The sequence below is a fragment of the Anthonomus grandis genome, chromosome 10 (genome assembly GCF_022605725.1).
Source record: "Anthonomus grandis grandis chromosome 10, icAntGran1.3, whole genome shotgun sequence".
NCBI classification, from domain to species: domain Eukaryota; kingdom Metazoa; phylum Arthropoda; class Insecta; order Coleoptera; family Curculionidae; genus Anthonomus; species Anthonomus grandis.
The window spans coordinates 12,632,619-12,657,921 of NC_065555.1; the positions used below are offsets into that span (position 1 = coordinate 12,632,619).

The 25,303-nt window shown below is 31.7% G+C and overlaps 1 protein-coding gene across 4 annotated transcripts in view; it reads left to right on the forward strand.

Moving 5' to 3' along the window:
* The first annotated feature begins 3,627 nt into the window (after window positions 1-3,627).
* Window positions 3,628-25,303, forward strand: part of LOC126740976 (cytosolic carboxypeptidase Nna1-like) — an 80,470-nt gene continuing 58,794 nt past the window's right edge. The window contains exons 1-2 of one of the 4 annotated variants that reach the window (XM_050447189.1): window positions 3,628-3,739; window positions 7,635-8,005. In XM_050447189.1, the coding sequence (XP_050303146.1) occupies window positions 7,963-8,005 (43 nt within the window). In that variant the 5' untranslated portion in view covers window positions 3,628-3,739; window positions 7,635-7,962. Of the gene's footprint in view, window positions 3,787-7,634; window positions 8,006-25,303 lie in introns of all 4 variants that reach the window. The other 3 variants (XM_050447187.1, XM_050447190.1, XM_050447188.1) reach the window with 3 other exon arrangements.

Below are 25,303 nucleotides of genomic sequence, written 5' to 3' on the forward strand. Positions count from 1 at the left end.
AATTGTTCAAAATTTCTTCCTCCAACATCAATATATCGATTTAAACGCCGCACATGATTTCGGCGGACTACACTAAAAATTTGATGCTCGTTTTGAATGATTTCAAATGCTGCTGTTATTTGTCCAATTACGTCTAGCTCTGATTCTACTGGAGTTTCGTAGACTAAAGACTTTACATGTCCCCACAAGAAAAAATCGAGCGACGTTAAATCGGGGGGTGACCTAGGGAGCCAAGAAACTACTCCACCTCTGCCAATCCAACGGTGCCCAAACCGCTGAGCCAAATACTCGCGTACTTGTACAGCAAAGTGAGCCGGCGGTCCATCATGCTGAAACCACATTTGCTGTCTAACGTTTAGTGGAACATTTTCAAGGAGTTCTGGGAGAACTTTCTCCAAGAAATGCAGATAAATAGGTCCTGTTAACCGTCCCGGTAGAATGTATGGCCCCATTAAATAATCATCAACAATGCCTGCCCATACGTTGACAGACCAATGATTCTGATGTTTTCTTGGAAAAATTGCATCAGAATTTTCTTCGTCCCAAACATGGCTATTACTACTATTAAAAATATCCTTAAAAAAAATAAAATATTATTAAAAAAAAATATATGGTCCACAAAACATATCGTAAAAAATTTGGTTGTGCAATGATGTGATCCAGAAGCCATCGACAAAATTGAACTCTAGGATGATAATCGGCTGCAGTCATACCTTGAACTTTCTGGAAGTGGTAAGGATGGAGTTGTTGCTCGTGTAGTACCCGCCAGACAGAAGCGTTACTCGTATTCATATTCTAAGCGACGTCACGTGTGCTATTTGATTTTTCATCGGCAACTCGCTGAAACACCTCTTCTTCAAATTCGACCGTTCTTACGGTTCGAGCAACACCAGTATCATGCATCTTGGTCTTAAACATGCCTGTCTCAGCGAGCCGCCGATGAACCGTAATAAACTTTTTGTATCCAGGATGCTGTCGTTCGGGATAACGTTCATGATACAACCGCGATGCTGCTCGTGCATTGCAGTTTATTGCTCCGTATGCCAAATGCATATCCGCCAATTCTTGATTGGTAAAGTTTTCCATTAGCAATAAATGATTGAAATAGCTTACAATTGAAATAAAAATTGTAATCTATAAAATTTTCAAACATGACAAAAAAAGTACGTTAAAATTATTTATATTTTTTATTTCAATATTTGTTAACACCTAGTTTTTTGCGATTTTTGTTTAATAGATCCAGAGTTTTCGTTTTTACTTACTGATCAAACATTATCCATTATTGCTCTGACAATATTTGGTGCAGGTTTCTGTTTTTGCACATATGGTATAGCGAATGTATATCTTCTTGCAACATAAGGGAGGTCGCAGAAGTACATGACCGGACATAGAGATAGCGGTAGTTGTTTAAAAAATATCATTGTAATAAAAATTACAGAGTCTATAAAGCATATTTTTCCAGTTTGAAGAAGCCACATTATTTAGTAACTCTTTGGCAGCCATTACTAGTGAAAATGGAGAAAATAACTCAAATTTATGTGGTACAATACTATTGTAACGAAACTCGGGAACACACTTTTATTGTCAACGTCAAAAACACTAACATAACTCACCTTGATTGTCGTTTAATTGTGTCCAAGGTAAAAACTGATTAAACAATTAAAACTGAATGAATTGTCACGAAGCGCGTCCTCTTTAAAACCCGATAAAACAGTTTCGAAATATTTAGAATTATCTTCATTGTTTTTGCCGAAAAAGACCAATAATTTTAGGAGAATACTGACAGTCAAAGCAAGCAAGTATACAAATTCTAGAAAATTAAAACTACAGGGATTTACAATAATATAACCTAAATTGGGGCAAGATGAACTACTTAAAAACTAAACACTATAGATAAAAATAATAAACCAAACGTAAGTAGAACCCTAATGAAACCCTACGAATCAACTTTAACTACAGAATACTAATAAAAATAGTACAAAAACTAGCAGAATAATTAACGTATTTACATTTTCATAATACTATTTGAATTACCATAGTAGCATAACCAGTATAACTAATTAACGAATTAAAGTTTAAGTTGCTATTATTTCATGCACACTATTCGCCTTGATTTAGTCCCCTCTGATTATTTTTTATTTCTAAACCTGGAAAAATGGCTGAGTGGTCAGACATAAGTGAAGAAGTGATGTCGGTAGTTAATGGTTATTTAAGGTGCAAGACAGTTTTTATTATGAAAAGGGTATCTAACTTATTTTATACCAGTAGGAAAAGTGTAAAGAGCTAAGAGGAAATTATGTTGAACAATAAAAAAAATCTAAATTTTTGTATTTTCTTTGTTGGGTTGGGACTTTGTTTACTTCTAGAACCACCCTCGTAACTTTATCACATTCTTTCATCGCTATCCGAATTGCCTATTATAAATACTAAAGAAATACTACTAAAATAGATCTTTTTCTACAAGAAATCAAAAATTAATAATAATAATAATAATCTCAATATGGGAAAAAAAATATTTTTTAACCACCAACAAACATTGTTCACATAAAATTAAAACCCATAAAAACCATTTGACTACAAGGCGTTATTTATGAAATTTACTAATACTTTTAGGTAGAACCTCAAGATGCAATGTTAAGGATGTATTTACATTCGAAACAAAGTTAATATTTACTTCAGGTATAACCAGATATGCAAAAATTATTAAAATGTTTCATTTTTATAATTTTTTAGTGTTTTTCCCAATATTTTTCCGCGTTTATTATTTAATACATTTATGTAATTCCCAGAGAAATACCCTGTATATTAAGACATTTATAAATTTTTCTCAATATCGTTTTTAGAACAGAACTTAAAGGCATAAAAGGGTAAAAGGCATAAAACTTATAAAAAAATTGACTTGGTTCAATGTTATCATATTTTTCACTAGTTATGTGTTCGCTAGTATGCAATTTTTTTAGTTCTACCTGAATTGAAAGCTCTTGCCACTACGTTTACCGGCAGCTTTCCTTTAGAGTAATCATTAACGCTGTTTTATTTTTGATTAAAAGATATTTTATACTTAAAACATATTTATTTAAAACCTTGTGCACTACAAACGTAGGAGAAAGAACTTAAGTAAAGCTTACAAATGCTAGCACATATTGATCTTCTGCACATAAAGACATTGACATGACAAAGGTCGTTTGCTTTTGGTTAAGCTACGTGTAAATAAGTGTCTAAAATTAAACGACCATTTACAGGTAATACATTAACAAAAGCATCCAACTGAAAAGGCATTTATATCTTATGAATATTGTTAAGTCAAAATTGTATATTTTACTTAATATTGTTTGATTTATACTGGAAAGCAAATCCAATTATGTAGTGTTATGTATCCATAATACATAACACTAAAGCTTAAAAAATATGTATAACAATATAAAAGAAACACTTGGTACAATCCAAATATGTTAATCATCAAAAATAACAAATGAAATTATTTTTTAACGGTCACAGCCTCATGACCAAGTTCAAATAGCTTTTATTCTGGATAACGAGTATGAAGCATTACGAACTAGGTGATTGGTCAGTTGCCAAAAAATTTCTTAGAAATGTTTGCCAGATACTTAAACTTATGTTTTTCCTTTGCTTACTTTTCATTATATTGTCGGACGTTATACCGAGGTTTGTGTATACGCGATTTGAATTAGCCGCGTCAGTTAAAAAGTGTCTGCAACTGTTTTTTTTTCTCATAAATGTGAGTGAGTGTGTTCGGGGTTAACGATACTTATTAATATCCCGTAGGTAATTTTAAACCTATTTTTTGTTTTTTTTTATATCTAATGTAATAATAAAAAAAGGTGTTTTATTTTGAATATTAAGACAATTTTTATTATTAAGCAAAAAGGAACTTTTATACTGTAAAAATTTATTTTCACGATTACATTACATAGAGGAATTTCAGAAAAAAAAACACAAAAATTTATTCAAATTAATTAATGGTTTATTGCATATAGGTAGAAATAAGTAATAAATTGGTACTCAGTCTAACATTAATATTAAAGATATTAATTTTTTTAGTAATTCAATACACTAATGTTTACAGGTTCTTTGAATCCTGATTATCAATTTTAAGAATCACAATATTCAAATTACAAATCAAAATATGTAATTTTATTCCCTAAGCCTTAGGAAACCAAACAAACCACAATATTGCACTTCTTCAATTAACTGTAAAATAACAATCAATAAAGACTTTTCAACTGAAAGAAATCAAATCAAGTCACAATGGCCTTGTTGGTCTCCTAGGTTATTTATATATCGTATTTCGCACCTTAGAATAGATCTATAACAACCCAAAATAATATCAAAATAACTTAATTAAATTTCCCTAGGATTCACTTAATGAATAATGATTCGATAAATCTTATATTCTGGCACGATAGGCGGAAAATTTAGGTTTGATCACCTAAAAACATTGTGCCATACTTACGGTGCAAATTGTCTCTGTCCTAGAATTACTCACCTGTCTAAATTGATTAAATTTGGCAGCTGTGTTGTACAAGTCTGTGCCACGTAATTCTGAAGGTATTTATGTATATTATATTTTGGGCCTAAAAATACTTAAAGCTTGTGAAACTAACAATAGTGATAAAATATTTCTAGTTGATACATAAATGCCCTGTCGGACAAATATAAATTACTATAGCTCTTAGGAAATTAATAAAGAAGCAAAAAAATTTTTTGAGTCCATTAAAAGTAAAATAATTTTTTCTCTGCTTACATCTCAATTACGTATTAAAATCATTGCAAATCAAAAAATGTATTTTATCACTCTGAAGCTGTTATTTAATAAAATCACTGGTGAAATAACAATTTTTATATTACCAGGTGAACGCAAAATAATTCTAGTTAATAATGAAATAAATATATGTCTCTCTAATAATTCTAAAAATTTATCTCGTCAGGGTATAAATAGTAAATAAGATATTATTTTTACTATATGTAGGTCGATAAATAATTTAAATCACTGTCGTGATAAATAATATTTTCAAACTCGTAGTGAGTAAGAAAGTAGTCAATGAGCTTACAAAATCAATATTAGTATAATTTATTTGAAATTCGAAATCTCTTATTTATCTGTATTATCAAGTATTTCAGAAGTATGGCATCATCAACCAAATAAATCTTCCAATGTCCAATCTCCAATGAGACTATTTTTTTTATTATTAGTTATAAAATAGATATTATTGCAGCGAAACCATTTACCCAATTTTTCAGAAAACACTAAGTACTAAATATTTTATTTGTTGTCAATGTTTTTATTTTATTATTTGCCTGTAAACATTTTATATTTTTTTTTTACAAATTTAGGTGATAAATACTAGTGGGTGTAAAAAGACCTCCTTTTTAAATAAACTAAAAAAAACCTAAAAATTTCGTTTGTGCCCAATCAACAAATAGCACTGGTGAGTATGCCAATATGCGGATGGCGTTTGTGCTAATCAGTTTTTAAATTAACGGTCACGCTTGTAAAAGTCGCGCTTGTTAGCAAAAATAAGCAAAGGAACTTAAAACTATTTCATATAAATAAAAAAGCTAGTAACAAAAACATCTATTTAGTAAAAAGTTAAGTTGATAGGTACTGTAAAAACCCATGATCTTGTCTTTGCGATGTTTTTCCTTCTGCCCTCGATACCTTTAAGTTAAATATTTCTCAAACCATAGACAATTTAAAAAATTTTCGACAAAGATGTTACTTACGATTATTATTTAGTAATGAGCAACTGCTACAATTTTCAGAATTATAAATTGTTTATTTATCAGTGAAAAATTTTATGGGCATTAAAGGAACCTACCTACTTTCGCTAATATTTAATAAACAATTTAAGGTTCTAGAAATTTTGCAGTTGCTTATTACTAAATACTGTCGCTCTTCTAGTAGAATTTTTAAAATGTAGTTGGTTTAGGAAAATATAAGCGTCTAATTTTAAAGTTTTGAGAGGCACTGGCAAATAGGTTAATCTTCAATCTTCATCTTCTATGACATTATTTTATTTATTATTTTAAAATTAATTATTTTAAAATAATTTTTTAATCCATTCTTTGAGATTTTTAGTTTTTCTTATTTTCTGTAAAATGGTTTAAAAGTAACATGTGCTGTTTCTCAAATGACCGATTCAAATATTTGACGTCTTCCAGAAGCCTTTTTCAATTCCGTTTAAGACGTCTTTCAGCCCTTATTTAGGACTTCATTTTGGATGTGACATTAATTGTACGTTACTTAAAGCTAGTAAGGACGTTTAAATGACTCGTCATGTAAACCAGAAAGTACAAAAAATGACGTATTTAAGACGTTATTTGGTTACCTAGAAAATAATGCATATATGGTATATCCAGAACATCTTTAATGGATATAGGTACCTATATACCTTAGAAATATTTATTATATACCCTGGAATATTAAAAATGTATTTGTATATTCTATACAAATACATTTTTAAAGGTACATGTAACAGATACATAGAATATAATAGATGTTTATGAGACATCCATAGAATATAACCCTTGGATATAGTTTAAATATCTGGTATATTCAGGATATGCACAATATATACTAATAGTAGATTCCATGTATTACCTAGTGTGTGACAAATGTATATTTATTTCATATCCATAAAATAAACAGAGCATTAAAAATAGATATTGTATGTATATACGTCAGAATAAATAAAATATTCAAATATTCATAATATAAAATAATAATATTCATAATATAAAATATTCATTATTTCAAGATATTTTCACTTACTATTTGCTTACACATTTACCGATTTTATTTTTTTTAGTACCGTTAAATAGAGAATTTTTTGTTAGTTTTATAATATGTGTGTGTGTAGCACGCCACTGAACCTAATTTCAATCTAGTGACAGCTAAATAAGCGTCTTATAACTTCAAATAACTGCACCAAATTTCAACCAAATCAGTTTAAGGATAGTTATAGTATTTTTAAAATACTGTTATATTTTTGAACCTTCATCGCCCTCTGTATCTCAAAAACAAAGCAACTCCCGACATACGTTCATAGGAACTTTTTTTCATAAAACGACCTAACGATTCACCCTGTATAGTTTCGTACCGTAGTTAGGAAACACCCTGTATTTATATACATTTAGATAGACACATTATTGATTTATAGAAAATTTGGATATTTAATAGATTAAGTTCATTATACAATATCTTATTAATATATTTGTTGATGGCAGAATAATTATATACATTTAGGGTTAGGATATAATTTATTTTGTAATTTTGTTAGAATGGAGACATCCCGTGAATAAATAAATAAATAATTAAATATAATCGTTTTTAAATTAATTTTATTTAGCATCTTGTGTTACAGTTCATATTTCTAGAGTAAATGAGACTTTCACATAGAACTGCTCATTCTAATTTTCTTGCTTTTTTACTTTTCAATTTTCATAGTTCTGCTATTATATATTATAGTACACTAATACCAAGTTCTATAATAAAAACTAATATCCATACCTCCAAAATGTCTTTAACCCTGCAAGGGTCTATTAACGACGCCCTATAGAAAGTTTAAAGACGTCTCCAGTTAACACCGTCAAACCTTTTTTTTTTCTTACAGCAAAATACACACATTTTAGTCCATTGTCTCGACCAAGGATCGATCGTCCAAATCTTACCTTTAAACCGGCATCAAACGGCGAATCAGTTCTGCTAAAATACACCTTTGACTCAACGCAACCTGTAGATGAAATATTGATCCATCATCAATTACCATGGAAATAGAAGAAAGTGGGCCCACTGTTGTTAGACAAACGAAAAACCTGTCAGTGGTGTAATAAAGCGCGCTCCCTTTTGAGCATTTTTTTAGCTTAGCCGATACGCTTTGGAGTGGATATATTTTCAAATTTTTGATACCATGAAAAGCTGATAACGACAAACTGGAAGGGATGGAGACTATGAGCGTGGAAAACGAGTGTATAGGGGATGCAGGTTAGTCAGTTAAATCAACTTTAAAATATTAGAAGGTTTTGAAAATTAGGTTTATTAATAATTTAATTTTGTTTTTGTATACTGTGGTCTTACTCTGGATGTTTATAGATTTTTCTATGAATCTCTATTTATCATATTTGATTTGTTTGTTTATGTTTTGTATTTCAATAATTATAATAACCTAGTTAAGTCAAATATTTAACAGTTTTTTAATTGTCAGAAATTTATTAAATGAGGGTGTGATCGAGAATCTTATAGGGTATGAAGACTAGAGCAGGACGAACAATATAGTAATGTCTTATCAAAAATCTCTTAGAAATACTAAATGTTTATTAAAATTTGAATCTTGTACGATTTTGTTTAAAAAAAATTCTGGAAAATAATTTTTTTTAATTAATATTAAAAGGTGATCTTTTAAGGTTTAAAAATCTTTGCTTTCTAAAGTACAGTGTATTAAATGTCTCTCTCTTCTCTTATCTTTGCTTTCCTACTTTCACTTTATTGCAGGAAACACAGTATATATTGATAATTTATAATAGCTATTATTGCAAATACTGTAGAATTAAAAAATGAAAGAAAGCAATGACTAGCATTGTTATACATGCTTCGTATATTTCTTAATATAACTTTAATTTGATTGCCAATTAGATTTTACCCAGCACGTTGTCAGTAACTTCCTAATCATTCAGGCAAATGTCAGAAAGACTGTACAAAATTCTAGGCCATATTCCTAAGTCAATTTAAAGCAACTTACCTTAGACCAAAGGTGCTTCGTTTTTTAATTATTGGGTGTTAAATTTAAAAAATAAAAATCGATTTTATTCAATTGTTTTAACATTTTGTGACATTTAAAATTGGTAGCTAGGGGTTTTTTGGTATGAGAAACTTGAAAATGCCGATAGAGAGTGCTGCATTCTGGATTGTTGATGGTGTAAAATGGTCACAACTTTTTTGCAAGTGTAGTTGTTAAAAGGGCTAAAAGGTACAATTTTCCCAAAATTATGGATATGGTATTGGTTTTTAGGTATTGTGAAGGAAATGGCCGAGAAAGTGTTGGATTTATGGGCAAATATTTCCAAATTGACGTATACCAAATCATTAATCATTTACTGCTATTGAAAAACGCGTTCGCGAAACCGGTTATGTTACTCCTGTAGCTGTCAATTATGGACGGCACCGTATGATAAGGACTCGTTAGATGGAGGAACAAATTTTGAAAATTTGAAAGAATCCATGAAGATCCTATATTAAGCGCCAGACGCTAGGTTTAAAAGTAGGAGCATCTAAGAAAGCATCTTTATCCATACCATATCCAAAAGGTATAAGGTCTTTTGTCTTTGAATTTTGACCAACGTTTATGCTTCTGTCATTTTGTCAATAAAAACAGATTATAAAATTTAAATTTTGCTAAGCAAATATTGTTTACAGATAAAGCATTCTTTACGAGAAGTGGAGTAACTAATTTTCATAATAAACATATAGGGTCTACCAATAAGAATGATAAAAGTTTAAATTGCTAAAAAATTAAACCGAATTGGTTAATTTCTATGATTGATATTTTATGTTGTAGTTTATTATGTAACATTGTGTTTTAAACAAAATATCATTAAGAATGTCCACCTCGGCTACGGCGGCAGATGTTTAGACGATGAACCCAATTTTCAATCACTATTTCTAACAAGTTGGGCTGAATTTCGCGAGTAACCCTAGTTATGTTAACTTTCAACTTTTTGATGGTTTGAGGATTGTTAGAATACACTTTCGACTTCACATATCCCCAAAAAAAAAAGTCCAGGGGAGTAAGATCACAGGATCTTGGTGGCCAGTTGATATTGCCATGTCGCGAAATTATTCGATCTTCAAAACGCTCGCCTAATAAATTAATTGTGGCTCGGGCGGTGTGTGATGTTACTCCATCCTGTTAAAACCAATTCTGTTCGAAGTCTCCACCATCAATTGCAGGCCAAAGAAAGTTTGTTATCATTTTGCAGTAGCGCTCTTCATTGACTGTTACAGTACGCCCCCCTGCATCCTCAAAAAAGTATGGACCGATAATTCCACCGACATGCAAACCACACCACACAGTCACTTTTAACGGGTGTAATGGCACCTGTACTAATTTCTGGGGATTGTTCTGACACCAGAAGCGGCAATTTTGCGTATTGACAACGCCACTAAGACGAAAATGGGCTTCATCTGAAAAGATAATTTGTTTCCCAAAATCGGCGTTTTGTTCTAATTGCAACAGGGCCCAGTCGGTAAACGTTCTTCGCAAACCATGGTCAGCGGGCTTTAATTCTTGAGTTAGAATCATCTTATATGGATGTAGGCCTAAGTCTTTCTTCAAAATGCGCCACAGAGACATTGGTAAAATGCCTAATTGCTGAGAATGGCGCAAAACAGACACATTGTTATTCGCGTCAACACTTTCTTTTGCAGCGGCGATATTTTCAGCGGTCCTTGCACTTTTTTGTCGCGTTGGTGGCTTATTATCCAGAAGAGTGTACTCTTGTTCAAACTTATTAATTGTGCGCCTTATTGCAAGCTCAGAAGGCCGTCCACGATGGCCAAAATCTTCTCTAAGAGCACGATAACAGGCTCTAACCGATTGCGCGTTTTCGTAATACCTTTTTACGATAGCTATACGTTGCTCTTGACTTAAACGATTTATGATGAAATGTCAAGGTATACGTAACACAACTGACGCTTGATCCGCGTTTTGACACATACCATTTTGCGTACATGGCCCACTAAACTTCTATCACTTCTATTGGTAGACCCATTATTAATACTGCAAAAATCCTAATGCTACTAAAGTAACTCATTTTCAATATGAGTTTAGGGTCAATGTGTGGGTGGGAATCAGTGGCAATTTTATAATCAGTCCTGTAATTTTACCAGAAAGGCTAACTGGTGTGAATTATTTAGAACAATTACAAAATGCGCTACCAGATTTACTAGAAAAATTGTCATTGCAACTTCCAAGATATGTGGTTCATGCATGATGGTGCTTCACCGCATTTTACTTTAAATGTTCGAAATTATTTGCCTCAACAATATCCAAATACATAGACTAGAAGAGAAAATGACGCTCCTGTAAACTGGCCACCACGCTCACCGGACTTGACTTCAATAGATTATTTTTTGTAGGGGTCTTTAAAAATACAAATATGAATCGTTTATTTGTCAAAATAAGAAAAAGAAAGAATACATTTAATGAAAGAAAAAAGTATGACAAAAAGGACAGTTCATCGATTATTAAAAAAACCGCTTCACATGCTTCTTATATTAAGGAAAGTGCGCAGCAACAAAAGAGAATGAGCGTTGAAATGATGCTGTATGATGCTGAGGGATTACAAATTTGTGATTAAACCTAGTGTTGCGAATATGACTGGCAGGCCTTAAAATATTTCTTAAATAGGGAGGCTTATTATTATTTATAATGCGGTAAATAAAATTATACATATGAAGTTTTCTCCGGTTTTCCATATTTAAAATATTTACTCTATTCATATGTGATGTAATGTGTTCTCTAAAATTTATATTAAAAGAAAGTCTTAGACAGGTATTTTGTACCTTTTGTATCATTCCTTTTACGCGTGACAGCAAATAATTATTGTATACAGTGTCACCATAATCAAAAAAGAGACAGAACTAAAGTGTCACACAACAAATACCTTTGCCTAGAGGGAATATATTTTTTTAGCTTATATAGATTTTTAAGACGCAAATAGGCAGCTTTTAATTTTATTTTAATATGAGGCTCAAAAGTAAGGGCATTATTATAATACCGAGATTTTTTGCTTGGTTAACAACTGGAATTTTATTACCTGAAATGCTTATATCTAAATTATGTTCAACATCTCTTCTGATGTTTTTACTTCCTAGCACTATAACTTGCGTTTTAGCGGAATTTAATTTAAGATTGTGGTCTCTTGCGAAGGTTTCAATGCTTTTTAGATCGGATATGAGGGAGTTTTGTATCGTTTCAATATTTTCATTATTTATTGGTATATAGATTTGTGAATCGTCAGCATATTGTTGTAAAGTAGCATGTTTGACTACCTAATACATATCCGCAACATAAATTCAAAATAATAAAGGTGAAATGACTGAGCCTTGTGGCACCCCGCAAGAGATTACCTGAAACTCTGAAACCTGATAACTGAAATCATTTTTAAAAAATCGTACAGTGTTCGCTGAGAGGCCAAAATAGTGCAATTTCGCTAGTAACAAGTCGTGATTTACTGTGTCAAAGGCCTTACTAAAGTCGAGTAGAGCCATACACGTGCCAAATTTCTGTTCCTCACTGGAGCGAACATCATTTAATATTTTTGTAAGTACAAGTACTTGTGCTGTATCCCAAGCGAAATCCTGACTGGCATTCTGGAAGAATTTTATGGACTTCTGCAAAATGACCAAGCTCAATGGAAATGTTTTTTTTAATAATTTTCGACATAGCAGGTAAAATACTGATTGGTCTAAGATCCTTTAGTTCTAGGGGATTTAAACTTTTGAAATTAGTTTGATTATGGCTCTTTTTTAAATTGTGGGATATCTGTCATTAACAATACATGAATTTAAAATATTTAACAGCGGAATTAAGCAAAAAGGCAAACACAACTTTACGTTTCTTATTTAAACTTCGTGACTAGAGTTTAAACATTAAACTTAGTAGAGGTTTAAAGAGATTGTGCTAATACCTTAATATTAACACGCCACTACGAAAGGACTGACATAAGGCTAGTAAATAAAATTTCCATCAAATTTTCTCCTAAATATCTTATATTAAATATAAAAACGTTAATTTTCTTTAAACAACTAAAAACCTAAAACTTATTACTAAGTAAACACACTCATTCCAGCAAGCACTCGAATAAAATTAAATTTTAAATTTAAATAAACACCAAGACAAAGTAATTAACTAAATTAAACCCTTTGGCCTTAATACAAATAGCGTAACAAAATTATTATTGTTTAAAATAAAACACACAAGTGAAAATTACAAAGGTACCTTGTTTCTATGTGAAGACACAGAAAAACAAAATCCAATACACTGCTGCTTCCACACTATACGCTTCCACAAAATGTTCAATAGTCTTATCCTTGGTTCAGTAACAGTCTCCTCACTAGTTATTAAAAATGTTCATGGAAAATGTCATAAATTTTGACTTTTCTGTTCACAACTTTATATTCTTACGAAGCGCCCACAAAATAATATGCTTTAACTAAAAGGCAATTTAATAGCTAGTTTACAACGCTTTTAACTGCAACGCTCAATTTTGCAACATAAATTTGCTTTTTATTTAAATTTATTAAATACAGGAAACAGATCTTTCCCATTTAAAGATATGGACAGGAAAGGTTTTATACCATTTCCGTCAAAAGACACAAACTGTTAACTAACTCTTTAAGAAGATCAACTTATGTGAAACAAAATTAACATCGACTTCGATGTTTTGGGTTTATGATTTTACGTCGCTGGCTGGACGGAGCAGAGATCTTGCCTGGTTTGCATTTATCGTCATACTGGGTGTGGTGCGGGGTAAATTTCGTGTCGCCGCGGCTTGATCGGGGCAAGACAGACCCAGACACCAATTCCAGGTATCGGAGAGTTTTTGTAGACTGTAGTTATTATTTGAGACAAATTTAATTTGTCTGTGTTGAGAAATTGATTTCGCAACATTTTGGGGCCCGGTTGGAGCAAATTGCTCCAAACTACATAAGTATCCCCAACTAATTTAATGAGGACAAAAAGGTTTCAGGTATATCTTGTTGAGGCAAAGGACAGACCTTGGCCACACTTCGAGTAAAAACTCCGTCCTTGTTTTTAAGTTTCACAACTCTTACTTTACCATCATCTCCGGGAATGACTTCTATGACTCTGGAAAGTGACCAATGAAATGGTGGAGAGTTATCTTCCTTCAGAAGAACAAGTGAGTTGAGTTCTATATTTGGAAATTCTTGAAACCATTTTGGTCGATTTTGCAAACGATTTAGGTAGTCTTTAGTCCACTTTTTCCAAAACAATTGTTTTATTTGAGTAATACGTTTCCAAAGCGTTAATCTGTTTTCAGGGATTAAAGAAATGTCTTTTTCAGGATATGACATCAAACTAGTACCAATTAGCAAATGACCAGGAGTCAAAACTTGAAAGTCATTTGGGTCATTTGATAAGGGACATAAGGGCCGTGAATTAAGAATTGCTTCTATCTGTACAAGTATGGTATAGAAAGCCTCAAAGGTAAAATGACTTTGACCAATAATACGATGGATATGATGCTTGGCACTTTTAACGGCAGCTTCCCATATTCCTCCCCAATGAGGACTTCGTGGAGGAATAAACTTAAATTTTATTTCGCTCTGGGACAAAAATTCCTTAATTTGATTAGAAGTTTCAATTTTATTAAAGAATGAATAAATATCATATAATTGGTTCTTAGCACCTATAAAGTTGGTCCCATTATCACTGAAGATCATAGATGGGTTACCACGACGACTTATGAATCGCTTCAAAGCACATAGGTAGTCTTCAGTGGTCATGCTGGAGACTACTTCCAGGTGAACGGCCTTAGAAGACATGCAAACAAAAATAGCCAAGTAAGCCTTTATTCTAGGAGCCTTACGAAGGTTGGAAGATTTTATGGTAAATGGCCCTGCATAGTCTACACCAACATGACTAAAAGGTCTAGATACTAACACCCTGTCCTTGGGAAGGTTTGCCATGATTTGTTGAGCTGGTTGCGCTTTAAAACGATAACATGTGACACATTTTGAAATTATTCTCTTAAGGTCTCTAAGACCATTAAGTGGCCAATATCTGGATCGGAAATTTGAAGAACATTTTGAGCACCTGCGTGTCCAAGTCGCTGATGCTCATATTTCAACATCAATGACACAATATAGTTATGAGACGGTAGAAGTAATGGATGTTTGTGGTCAAACGGGATATTAGCATTTTCCAATCTTCCACCAACTCTTAGAAACCCATATGAATCAATAAAGGGGTTCAGTTTTCTCAAAGTCTTATCCGAAATATTTTTATTTGACTTTAACTCAGAAATTTGCTTTAAAAAATATTTGGATTGTATGACCTGTATTATTTGGTTAAGAGAATCTCTTAATTCTTGGACCTTTAAAGGGTCAGAATTTTTAATGTTTTTATTTCTGCAATTATGTAAGAACCTAAGCATATATGCTACTGTACGTTGCAATTTCAAGAAACTTGAAAAGCGTTTGAAAATGTTAGACCAAAAAACATCCTGATTTAATACTTCAGTACTAAGTAACGAAATTTTTCTTTCTTCTGGCAAGTCATTTAAACTCTGAAATTTTTTAGACTTTGTCAAATCAAGATCTGGAAGCTCTAGAAAGGCTGGTCCATGAAACCACATTTTAGAAGTTAAAAGATCAGTAATAGAAATACCTCGAGAGGGTAGATCTGCTGGATTGTCAGAGGATTTAATATGCCGCCAAGTAAATTCAGAGGTTAATTCCTGTATCTTGGATACGCGATTTGAAATAAATATATTCCAACGGGATGCATGAGACTCAATCCAAGATAAGGCTATCTCGGAATCAGACCATAGATTTACTGAATCTACTTTAAATCTATTAGCATAAATGTTTATGAGTTTTGTGATTAATTGTGAGAGCAGAAGCATAGCGCAAAGCTCTAATCGAGGAAGTGTAATACTTTTTAGAGGAGAGACTCTAGACTTTGATGAGACCAGAAAACTAGAAATGCTACCATCCGAATAGGATGTGCGTAGATAAACGCAGGCAGCATAGGCTTTCATGTTTGCATCTGCGAAGCCGTGTAACTGAATTTCCTTTAAGGGTTTATCCAAAAAGAAATATCTTGGAATTTTGAGATGTTGAAGAAGATGTAAATTGTCAACAAAGTTTTTCCACTGGATAATTACATTACTATCCTTTAAGGGTGTATCCCAATCAATTTTTAAAGTCCAGATATGCTGAATAATCAGCTTACCAATAACAATAACTGGTGACAAGAATCCGATAGGATCGTAGCACTGTGCTACTGTTGAAAGGATTTTTCTTTTAGTAAAGGGTTCAGGAAAAGTCTTCTTAGGACTTGAAATTAAAAAATAATCGACTACTGGATTCCATTTTAATCCGAGAACTTTATTTAGGGTTGAATGAAATTTAAATTCCAATTCTGAATAATAAAGTTGGTCAGTACATGCTGACAAAAATTGTGGTGAATTGCTGCACCATTTATGCAATGGAAATCCATGCTTATTTAATAGGGAGTTGAGTTGATCGTACAGAATTTTAAGATCATTAAAATCATCAACACCTCCTAAAATATCATCACAATAAGTTTGGTTTAGAAGAGCATTTGATGCGACTGAATAGTCAGATGAGTTGTTCTGTGCTATTTCAGTTAACACACGAGTGGCTAAAAAAGGAGCATTATTAGTGCCATAAGTAACCGTTAACAATTCAATGCATTTGAGTTGATCCTCAGGTCTTTCTCTCCAAAGAATATTCAATAAAAAGGTTTGCTCAGGATTAACCAATATTTGTCTAAACATCTTTTCAATATCACAAGTCAGAACATACTTAAACGAGCGAAAACGACACAAAATATCGTATAAATCTGGCTGTACTTGAAAACCCTTTAACATTATGTCATTGAGAGAATACCCTGTTGAAGTTTTACAAGAGCCGTCAAACACAACACGCAATTTAGTGGTTGCACTGTCCTCTCTAATCACTGCATGATGTGGAAAAAAGTATTTTTGTTGGGAAAACTCATTACATTGAGTAAGAGGAACAAATCTTGCATGACCTAGGGACACATATTCCTCGATAAATTGTTTATACTGTATATAATATTCTGGACTTTTCTCAAACCTTTTCTCAAGATTTTCAAACCTTTTACGAGCAATTGAAATTGAATCACCTAACTTGAGGTGCTCATCTTCATTTTTAAGAGGTAAGTTTACTTGGAAAGTTCCATTTTCTAAGATTTTTGTAGTATTTACAAATATAGATTCTGCCAAGTCATCATCTGGGGTGCGAAGCTTAACAGGTGGAAGTTCTTCTAACTCCCAAAACTTTGCAACAATGGTTTCAAGGCATTTTTGTTCATCGTTTTGAGCAAAAAGGGCAACAGAGTCTTGACCTGATTGAATTACGTTCAGATGTGCAGTAGAAATATTTGAATTGGAATTTGAAGGATATAAACCTCCAATTACCCAACCAAGATGAGTGTTAAGTAGGGTAGGCATTTTGTTTCCCAAACTAATCATACCAGGGGTAAGTAATTGATAATATAGGTCTGAGCCTATAAGAAGATCAATTTCTGAGGGTATGTTAAAGTTGGGATCAGCTAAGAATATATTACTTGGAATATTCCATGCATATGTATTAATTTCTATATGAGGAAGGGAACATGTAATATTGGGAAGCACTACACAACTTAACTTAAAAGATTTTTGATTAAAATTGGAATGTAAAATGACATCCACCATTTTTTGTGAGACGCTATGAGACAGGGCAATACCTGAAACTCGTGTTGTTTTGTTATATGGAATATATTTTAGTTTTTCAATAAGAGAACTTGTTATATAGGAGTTTTGAGATCCATTATCTAAAATACCCTTGACGGTAACTGGGTTGCCATCGGCATCTAACAAGGTTAAACAGACGGTAGCTAGAAGGACTTGACAGTTTTTGGTAGACAAATTTGAAACTGTGTGGGTCTCTTCGGAATGTTGACTCACTTCATTTTGTGATACATTAGCAGCAGTTAGATTATTATTCTGCCTGCAATTATTGTGTGAAGTAAATTCTTGATCGACCATAGAATGGTTTTGATTATTGTTTATTTGGGAATGAATATTGTTCGTATGATTTCTGGCAGATTGATTATTTTGGAAATTTCCATGTATTGATCCTTGGTTAGATCTGGTTGGAAATCGTGAAGTCTGGCTAAAACGATTCTGATTAACATTGTTTTGTAAATTCAAGCTTGGACTATGGGATTGCTGAAAATCGTGAAGAAGGGAATGGTGTCTTTTGCCACAATAAATACAAGTTTTATTAGAAGGGCAATTACTTAAATTGTGCTGAGAAGCCAAGCAATTATAACATAACTGTTTTGATGAAACAGTTTGTCTCTTTCCTGTAAGTGATAAACCTTTAAATTTATTACAGCCTAAAATTACATGTGAAATTTCATTACAGTATACACATTTCTTATTGTTACCTTGATTTGTATTTGTGTGTAGGGAAGTATGGGTTCGAACCCTATTTGGTTTTTGAACTTGAGGTTCATTACTTGACAAATTTTCTAGAGTTACACATTTTCTTTCAACAAATTTAATAAAGTCAGTAACACTAGGCAACTGGTCTTGTCTACGTTCACTTTCATAAGCTTTGCGTGTACCTATGTCTACCTTTTTTATCCACAGATAAATTACTAAAACATCAAACAATTCTTCTTTAGTATAGTTTAAGTTATTTAAAGACCCTATACTACCTTTGCATTTATTAACAAAATCTCTAAGATTAGCTGAGTTAACCTTTGAAACAACTGGAACATCTAAAATTGCACCAATGTGTGCATTAAGGACAGTTATTTTATTTTCATACCTTTCTTTAAGATAAGCTAAAGCTGTAGTAAAATTTTCATTAGTAAAAGATAAATGCTCAACTATTTCAAGTGGCTCACCTCGTAAACAGGATTTTAAATAAGCAAATTTTTGTATATCTGATAATGTGTTATCTTGTATAACAATTGACTCAAACATTTGCATAAAGGAAGGGTATTCTGACATGTTACCCGTAAAATGTTTAATTTTTATTATTTGTAAAATATTCGTAGAAGGAGACATCATTGATTTTCCTACTACTGCTGGCGATGCATTAGAACGCTGTAAAGAAGTATTTAAAGTACCTGACAACTCTTTAATTTTATTATGACACAAAACAAATCCTGTATCACATTTTTCATCTATTAATACCCTATCTTCATCATCTGGTTCACTATTATCTAAAGTTGAATTCAGCTCGAACTGATATTCAATTTCATCTTGAGCTAAATTATAAGTATCTAACGCATTTTGCAACTGATTTATTTTGGTTTCAAAAAAAGTTATATCAATTTCAATATCTTTTTTCTTATCAAGTGAATTTAAAACCCTTGATATTTTACTTTTGGCCAAAGTACGGTTCTTTTTTAACTGATTAATATCCATTTTGAACTATGGATAATTTAAAAATAGTACTTAAAAAGGTAAACCTTTAAATAAAAACTCAGTAAAGGTATTGATTTGCTCAACAAAATTTGACTGGACTAAATTAGAATCTAATCTATTACTAATTTTACTGGATGTAAAATTAAATATAATGGGTGCTGGAAATATGTTTTATTTAGAAAACTTGATGGAACATCCGGCTCGAAGGACCATATTTAAACTTCGTGACTAGAGTTTAAACATTAAACTTAGTAGAGGTTTAAAGAGATTGTGCTAATACCTTAATATTAACACGCCACTACGAAAGGACTGACATAAGGCTAGTAAATAAAATTTCCATCAAATTTTCTCCTAAATATCTTATATTAAATATAAAAACGTTAATTTTCTTTAAACAACTAAAAACCTAAAACTTATTACTAAGTAAACACACTCATTCCAGCAAGCACTCGAATAAAATTAAATTTTAAATTTAAATAAACACCAAGACAAAGTAATTAACTAAATTAAACCCTTTGGCCTTAATACAAATAGCGTAACAAAATTATTATTGTTTAAAATAAAACACACAAGTGAAAATTACAAAGGTACCTTGTTTCTATGTGAAGACACAGAAAAACAAAATCCAATACACTGCTGCTTCCACACTATACGCTTCCACAAAATGTTCAATAGTCTTATCCTTGGTTCAGTAACAGTCTCCTCACTAGTTATTAAAAATGTTCATGGAAAATGTCATAAATTTTGACTTTTCTGTTCACAACTTTATATTCTTACGAAGCGCCCACAAAATAATATGCTTTAACTAAAAGGCAATTTAATAGCTAGTTTACAACGCTTTTAACTGCAACGCTCAATTTTGCAACATAAATTTGCTTTTTATTTAAATTTATTAAATACAGGAAACAGATCTTTCCCATTTAAAGATATGGACAGGAAAGGTTTTATACCATTTCCGTCAAAAGACACAAACTGTTAACTAACTCTTTAAGAAGATCAACTTATGTGAAACAAAATTAACATCGACTTCGATGTTTTGGGTTTATGATTTTACGTCGCTGGCTGGACGGAGCAGAGATCTTGCCTGGTTTGCATTTATCGTCATACTGGGTGTGGTGCGGGGTAAATTTCGTGTCGCCGCGGCTTGATCGGGGCAAGACAGACCCAGACACCAATTCCAGGTATCGGAGAGTTTTTGTAGACTGTAGTTATTATTTGAGACAAATTTAATTTGTCTGTGTTGAGAAATTGATTTCGCAACATTTCTCATTGATATACCATCCGTACCGGTTGCGTTAGACTTTAAGTTAAAAATATTTTTTTTAAGGTATCAGAGTCTAATAGAGGAATGCTCAAGATCTTATTAGTAAATCTACTATTTTTGTAAAAATTTAGTAGCTCTAATGATGTAGAGTCAGCCATATTGAAGTGGCTCAAAAAGAAATCATGAATGAGAGAAGCAGTTCAAATAGATGGTTTTTATCACCTGTTAGTTTTAGCTTGCCAGCAGTTACCCAAAATTCTTTTCCTCTTTGATGCGCTACTTGCTTAAAGAATGCTATTTTTTCTCTGATAATTGCATGCTTAGTGTAGTTTCTTTGTCACAGTTGCCTCTAATATTGTAAGTGCGCTTCTGATTTTGATTTTGGGTATTTTTTGAGAGCCTTATGATAAAAAATGATGGTGTGCTCTAGAGTAGTTATTTCAGAGGAAGAGTAATGGGCAAGGATTCAAAATGCAGTCAACATACTGAAGAATGATGATGAGTTAAAGCAAAGAGTACTTTTTAACTTTGTACGCCGTGTTAATATGTGTATTTATGTTGACGGTGGTCATTTTGAACAATTATTAAAAGTTTATAATAATTTAAATTACTTTAAATAAATTATTGTCTCTCATTAAATTTAAGAAATATTTCTGTAAACTACGTTAAAAAAACAATACAAAAAATATTATTCAATTTTTTTATTATTCCGATGCGGCATTAAACAGTCAAACACGAAATAACTTGGTAACAGTTAATTTTAGCGGGTTTTACCAGGAGTATCTTTGTTAGCCAAAAGCGTTGGTCAATTGCTTCCTTTGCAAAAAAAAATAAGAACCACACTCGCTAAACAGTTATTACACCATCAACAGTGCAGTATGGAAAGCCCTCTATCGGCCATAGTAAAAAGATACCCGTTTTCGAGTTTCCTATATCAAAAAACCCTTAGGTACTAATTTTCAAAGTGGTATGTCGCAAAATGTTAAAAAAATTAAATACTATCGATATTTATTTTTTAAATTTAATATGCTATAACTAAGAAACGAACCAACTTTAGACTAAAATTAGTTACTTTAAATCGGCTTATTTTAACCTCAGGAATATGTTCTAAGTTTTTGTATAGAACTTTTAGAGACCCTGTATAAAAAGGGATGAGGAGATCGTGATTTCCCAAGTATATTCGAGTCTAAATCTTCTTTAATTAACTTTTGATACCTTTGTGGTACCCTAATTCAAAGTTTAGATCTTACAGATTTAAGCTACTGTTGTCCAAAAATTTTTCTCCTGAGAATTTTTAGCTGTTTCAGCAAACTCCCAAAATATGGTTTTGACTTCTCTCTTAAGTTTCCAACTATAACTTCTTTCTAAGTTGATTTTCTATAATTGGAATTACCACTAAATTACCTGTCGACCGTTTCTCAGTAGTCTTCTTGCTTCACAGCCATTGTTGTCTGATATTATTTCCTTATTAATATCTTGGAATGCCTTTTTAGATTTTGCCGGACTTACTTCCTATAAAAATCAAGCCAGGGTTCTTGTAGTGTCTAATCTCCATCACTACACATTCACATGTATTACAGATTAGATGTTACCACGGGATTGCTACCGAACAATGAAGGTGCTAAATACTTTGACTTATATTTCTGAATATCAGATGATTGATAAAGGTTAAATTATGTCATTTTTTTTTAAAGTATACCATTTTGAACATTATCACATCCCCTAAGATATTTCTGCAGTTTTAAAGTAGCACCATTGAAGTAGAACCATCTTAGAACATTGAAAGTTAGAATTAGTAGATACCAACTTTTTTTGAGTTCAACATGTGCACAGGAGTAAGGGGGTGTTTTGTTTACAAACATATACATTGATTCTCTGTTGTCAAGTTTACACGCATTTTCAAACGAGGAAAAAAAAGCAAAAAAAATTATTAACATTCTTATTTCTAAAACCGTTTCTAAAAAATTTGAAATGGCAATACTGCAAGCAAAAGCTAATGGTCATCTTTTAAAATGTCATCTTGACAAACGGCTTTGTATTTACTTTCGGCATTTGTAAAGTTCTGTGTTTTTTCTTTAGTTTTTGGTTGAAAAAGGAAAAAAGTTGAGTCATTTCAGTGCTTTTGTGAAATGTTACGATAGTTAAAACTTGTGCGGTTTTTGCCGCATCATAGAAAAATATTTAATTATAATATTTTTTCAATATGATAATATAATATTTTCCTAATAATAGCTTGACAGCAATGCTAATTCTAGCCTTTCAATGTTCTAAGGTACTTTTATTAGGGTACTATAATATACAAATTCTCCTAATTATTAAGGCTTTATTATATTTTTAATAAAATCCCAACTCCATATATTTTCTAATACTTTACCCAGATTCATATATTAAATAATAATAACTTCTCTTTGCCAAATCGCTTCCAGATTTTAAACTCTATGTAGATTTAATTTTTGGCATCTTACCTTATGACTAACTTTTTTCTTTGTGTTAGCCAGTCATTTACAATAAATACGCACGCAGCGCACATTATGCATGACATATTTCTTTTTAATGCCAGTTTTCCAAATGAACGGAGTGTCCTTGCACTTTGCCGTTATATTTAAAATATTGCCTTACCAAATGCAATCAATTAATGTTGATATAAACTTGGCGTGTTCCACCGGAAAATTCGATAATAATGTAATTTGCCACTTTGACCGTGAATCGCACAATAGACGGGATATTTTTAACTCACAAGAATATACGTATTTATAGATGTGTAATATTAAATCACGCTATTATATAGTTTTCTTTAAATTTATTATTATAACAAGATTTATTGCATATATTTAATCAAACGTTCTATGCAAAAATATGATGACGCAACGTTTTTTTGCTGTTCCACTGGTTAATTAGGAGCAGTCATTTAAACTGATAGAAAATTACACATTTTTGTATTTGCTCTGAATAATTCTATATTTCAGTTATGTGTGTTTTTTCATTGCAACATGACAGCTGTCAGGTCTAAAAATTTTAAATTATTGTTTATTTTGAAATAGTTATTTATTTTGGGGCCACGGGCATGGTTGGAAACTAGATATTTTTTTAATCAATTACGATAGATATTTTAAGTTTTTGGATGTATTTTTTTGTGTAAAAAAAATTGATTGAGGGATGTAATGGACTTTTACATGAGTTTATTCAGTCTCCGATTTTTAATTTGTTTTTAATAGTTAATATAAACAGTTAATGCTTATTAATATTTTAGATTTTTAAGTGCGATGTTTACTCAAGCATTATAAAACTTTTTCCAGCTTAAAAACTCTTCAATACTGCAAAATATTCCAATAAAAGTTAACATATTGCAGAGTGTTTACATTGCAATATTCTGAAACTAAGAAGCTTTATTGACAACTAGTCGATCTAAAGAAAAAAATGCTTAATTGCATTGTTTTTTTTTTATTGTTGTACGTTTTTCACTTTTTCAAGTTGTGTTTGTTATATACAAGGTGCTCAATATAAGGAGCCTAAGCTTGAGGATCTTGATACCTGCTGAAAATACAACTAACCATAAATTAGGAAAAATTGCGTCCTTTAAAGCGTATTTACATGCCGGTAAGAAACTTAAAAAATTTGTATAGGCTGCTAATAGAAAGGAGACAACAGCTCAATGGGTGGATGAGAAGGTTTCATCATAAATAAGAAACTTGCAAATAAAGTTGTCCAGTTATATAGTAGATTTAAAAGTATTCTAAAAGTTACTCAGATCTATGCCCCAATAACAAAACATTCAAATGAAGAAACACAGACTTTTATAAGAACGCTGTGGCAAAAACACCAACTAAGTACATATTTACTATAGGAGATCTGAATGCAAAACTTGGATTTAAAAAAAAATATGCTGAGTCTACTATGATTAGCATACCACGAGCTTTTTTTAAGAAGAGCAAATAGAAACGCTGGACTTGGCAAGCCTAGATGGAATTATCACAAATAAGATTTATTATGTGGTGACTGTTAAGAAAGATATTTTGCAAGATGTCAACGTACTGAGTCAATTTTTATTCAATACTGACAATAAAATGGTAAGAGTAAAAGTGACTATCAATACCAAGTGAGAGAGGACAAATATGATTAGGAGGCAAGCACCTTAAAGGTGGTCTGAGGTTAAAAACCTAAGTGAGTACCAGACAGAGGTAGATCTTAAACTGCAAAACTCTGGATTTGCTGAAAATAAGAATATAAATATCATAGCAGTGAATAGAAAAATTAAAAGAATTTCAAAAGACGCACAGAAACTATGAATTGCTCAAGAAATAAGAAGCCAAAGGATAGGCTTAGCAAAAGTACAAAAACTGTTATGAGACAGAGAAGGGAACGGAATTTTAACTAGCATGCCACAAATGCAGACCAACTACGAATCCTAAATAAAAATATCTCAAAGAGCGTTAAAAGAGACATAAGAAAGTTTAAATCTAAAAAAATCTGAAGATCTTTTTAAGAAACTTCTGTTTTGGTACCAAGAACTTTATACAGAATTATGCAAGAGAAGAAGCACAATTTGCCTAAGAAATTTCCTTATGTACAGGGTGTCCCAAATTCGAGCCTCACCATTCGGATCTCGTACACTAGAAGAGATACGAGGTCGGTTAAATTGAGGTAAAGTTGCACAATTTGGTGCTTATTAAAACGCTCTTTTGAAATTTAAAAAATTTCGAATACCAATGATATTTAGAAAAAACCGAATAATGGCGATTTCATTTTTATTTATTTATGAATCTATTTAAATAAATACAACAAAATAAATTACTTATTCTCATT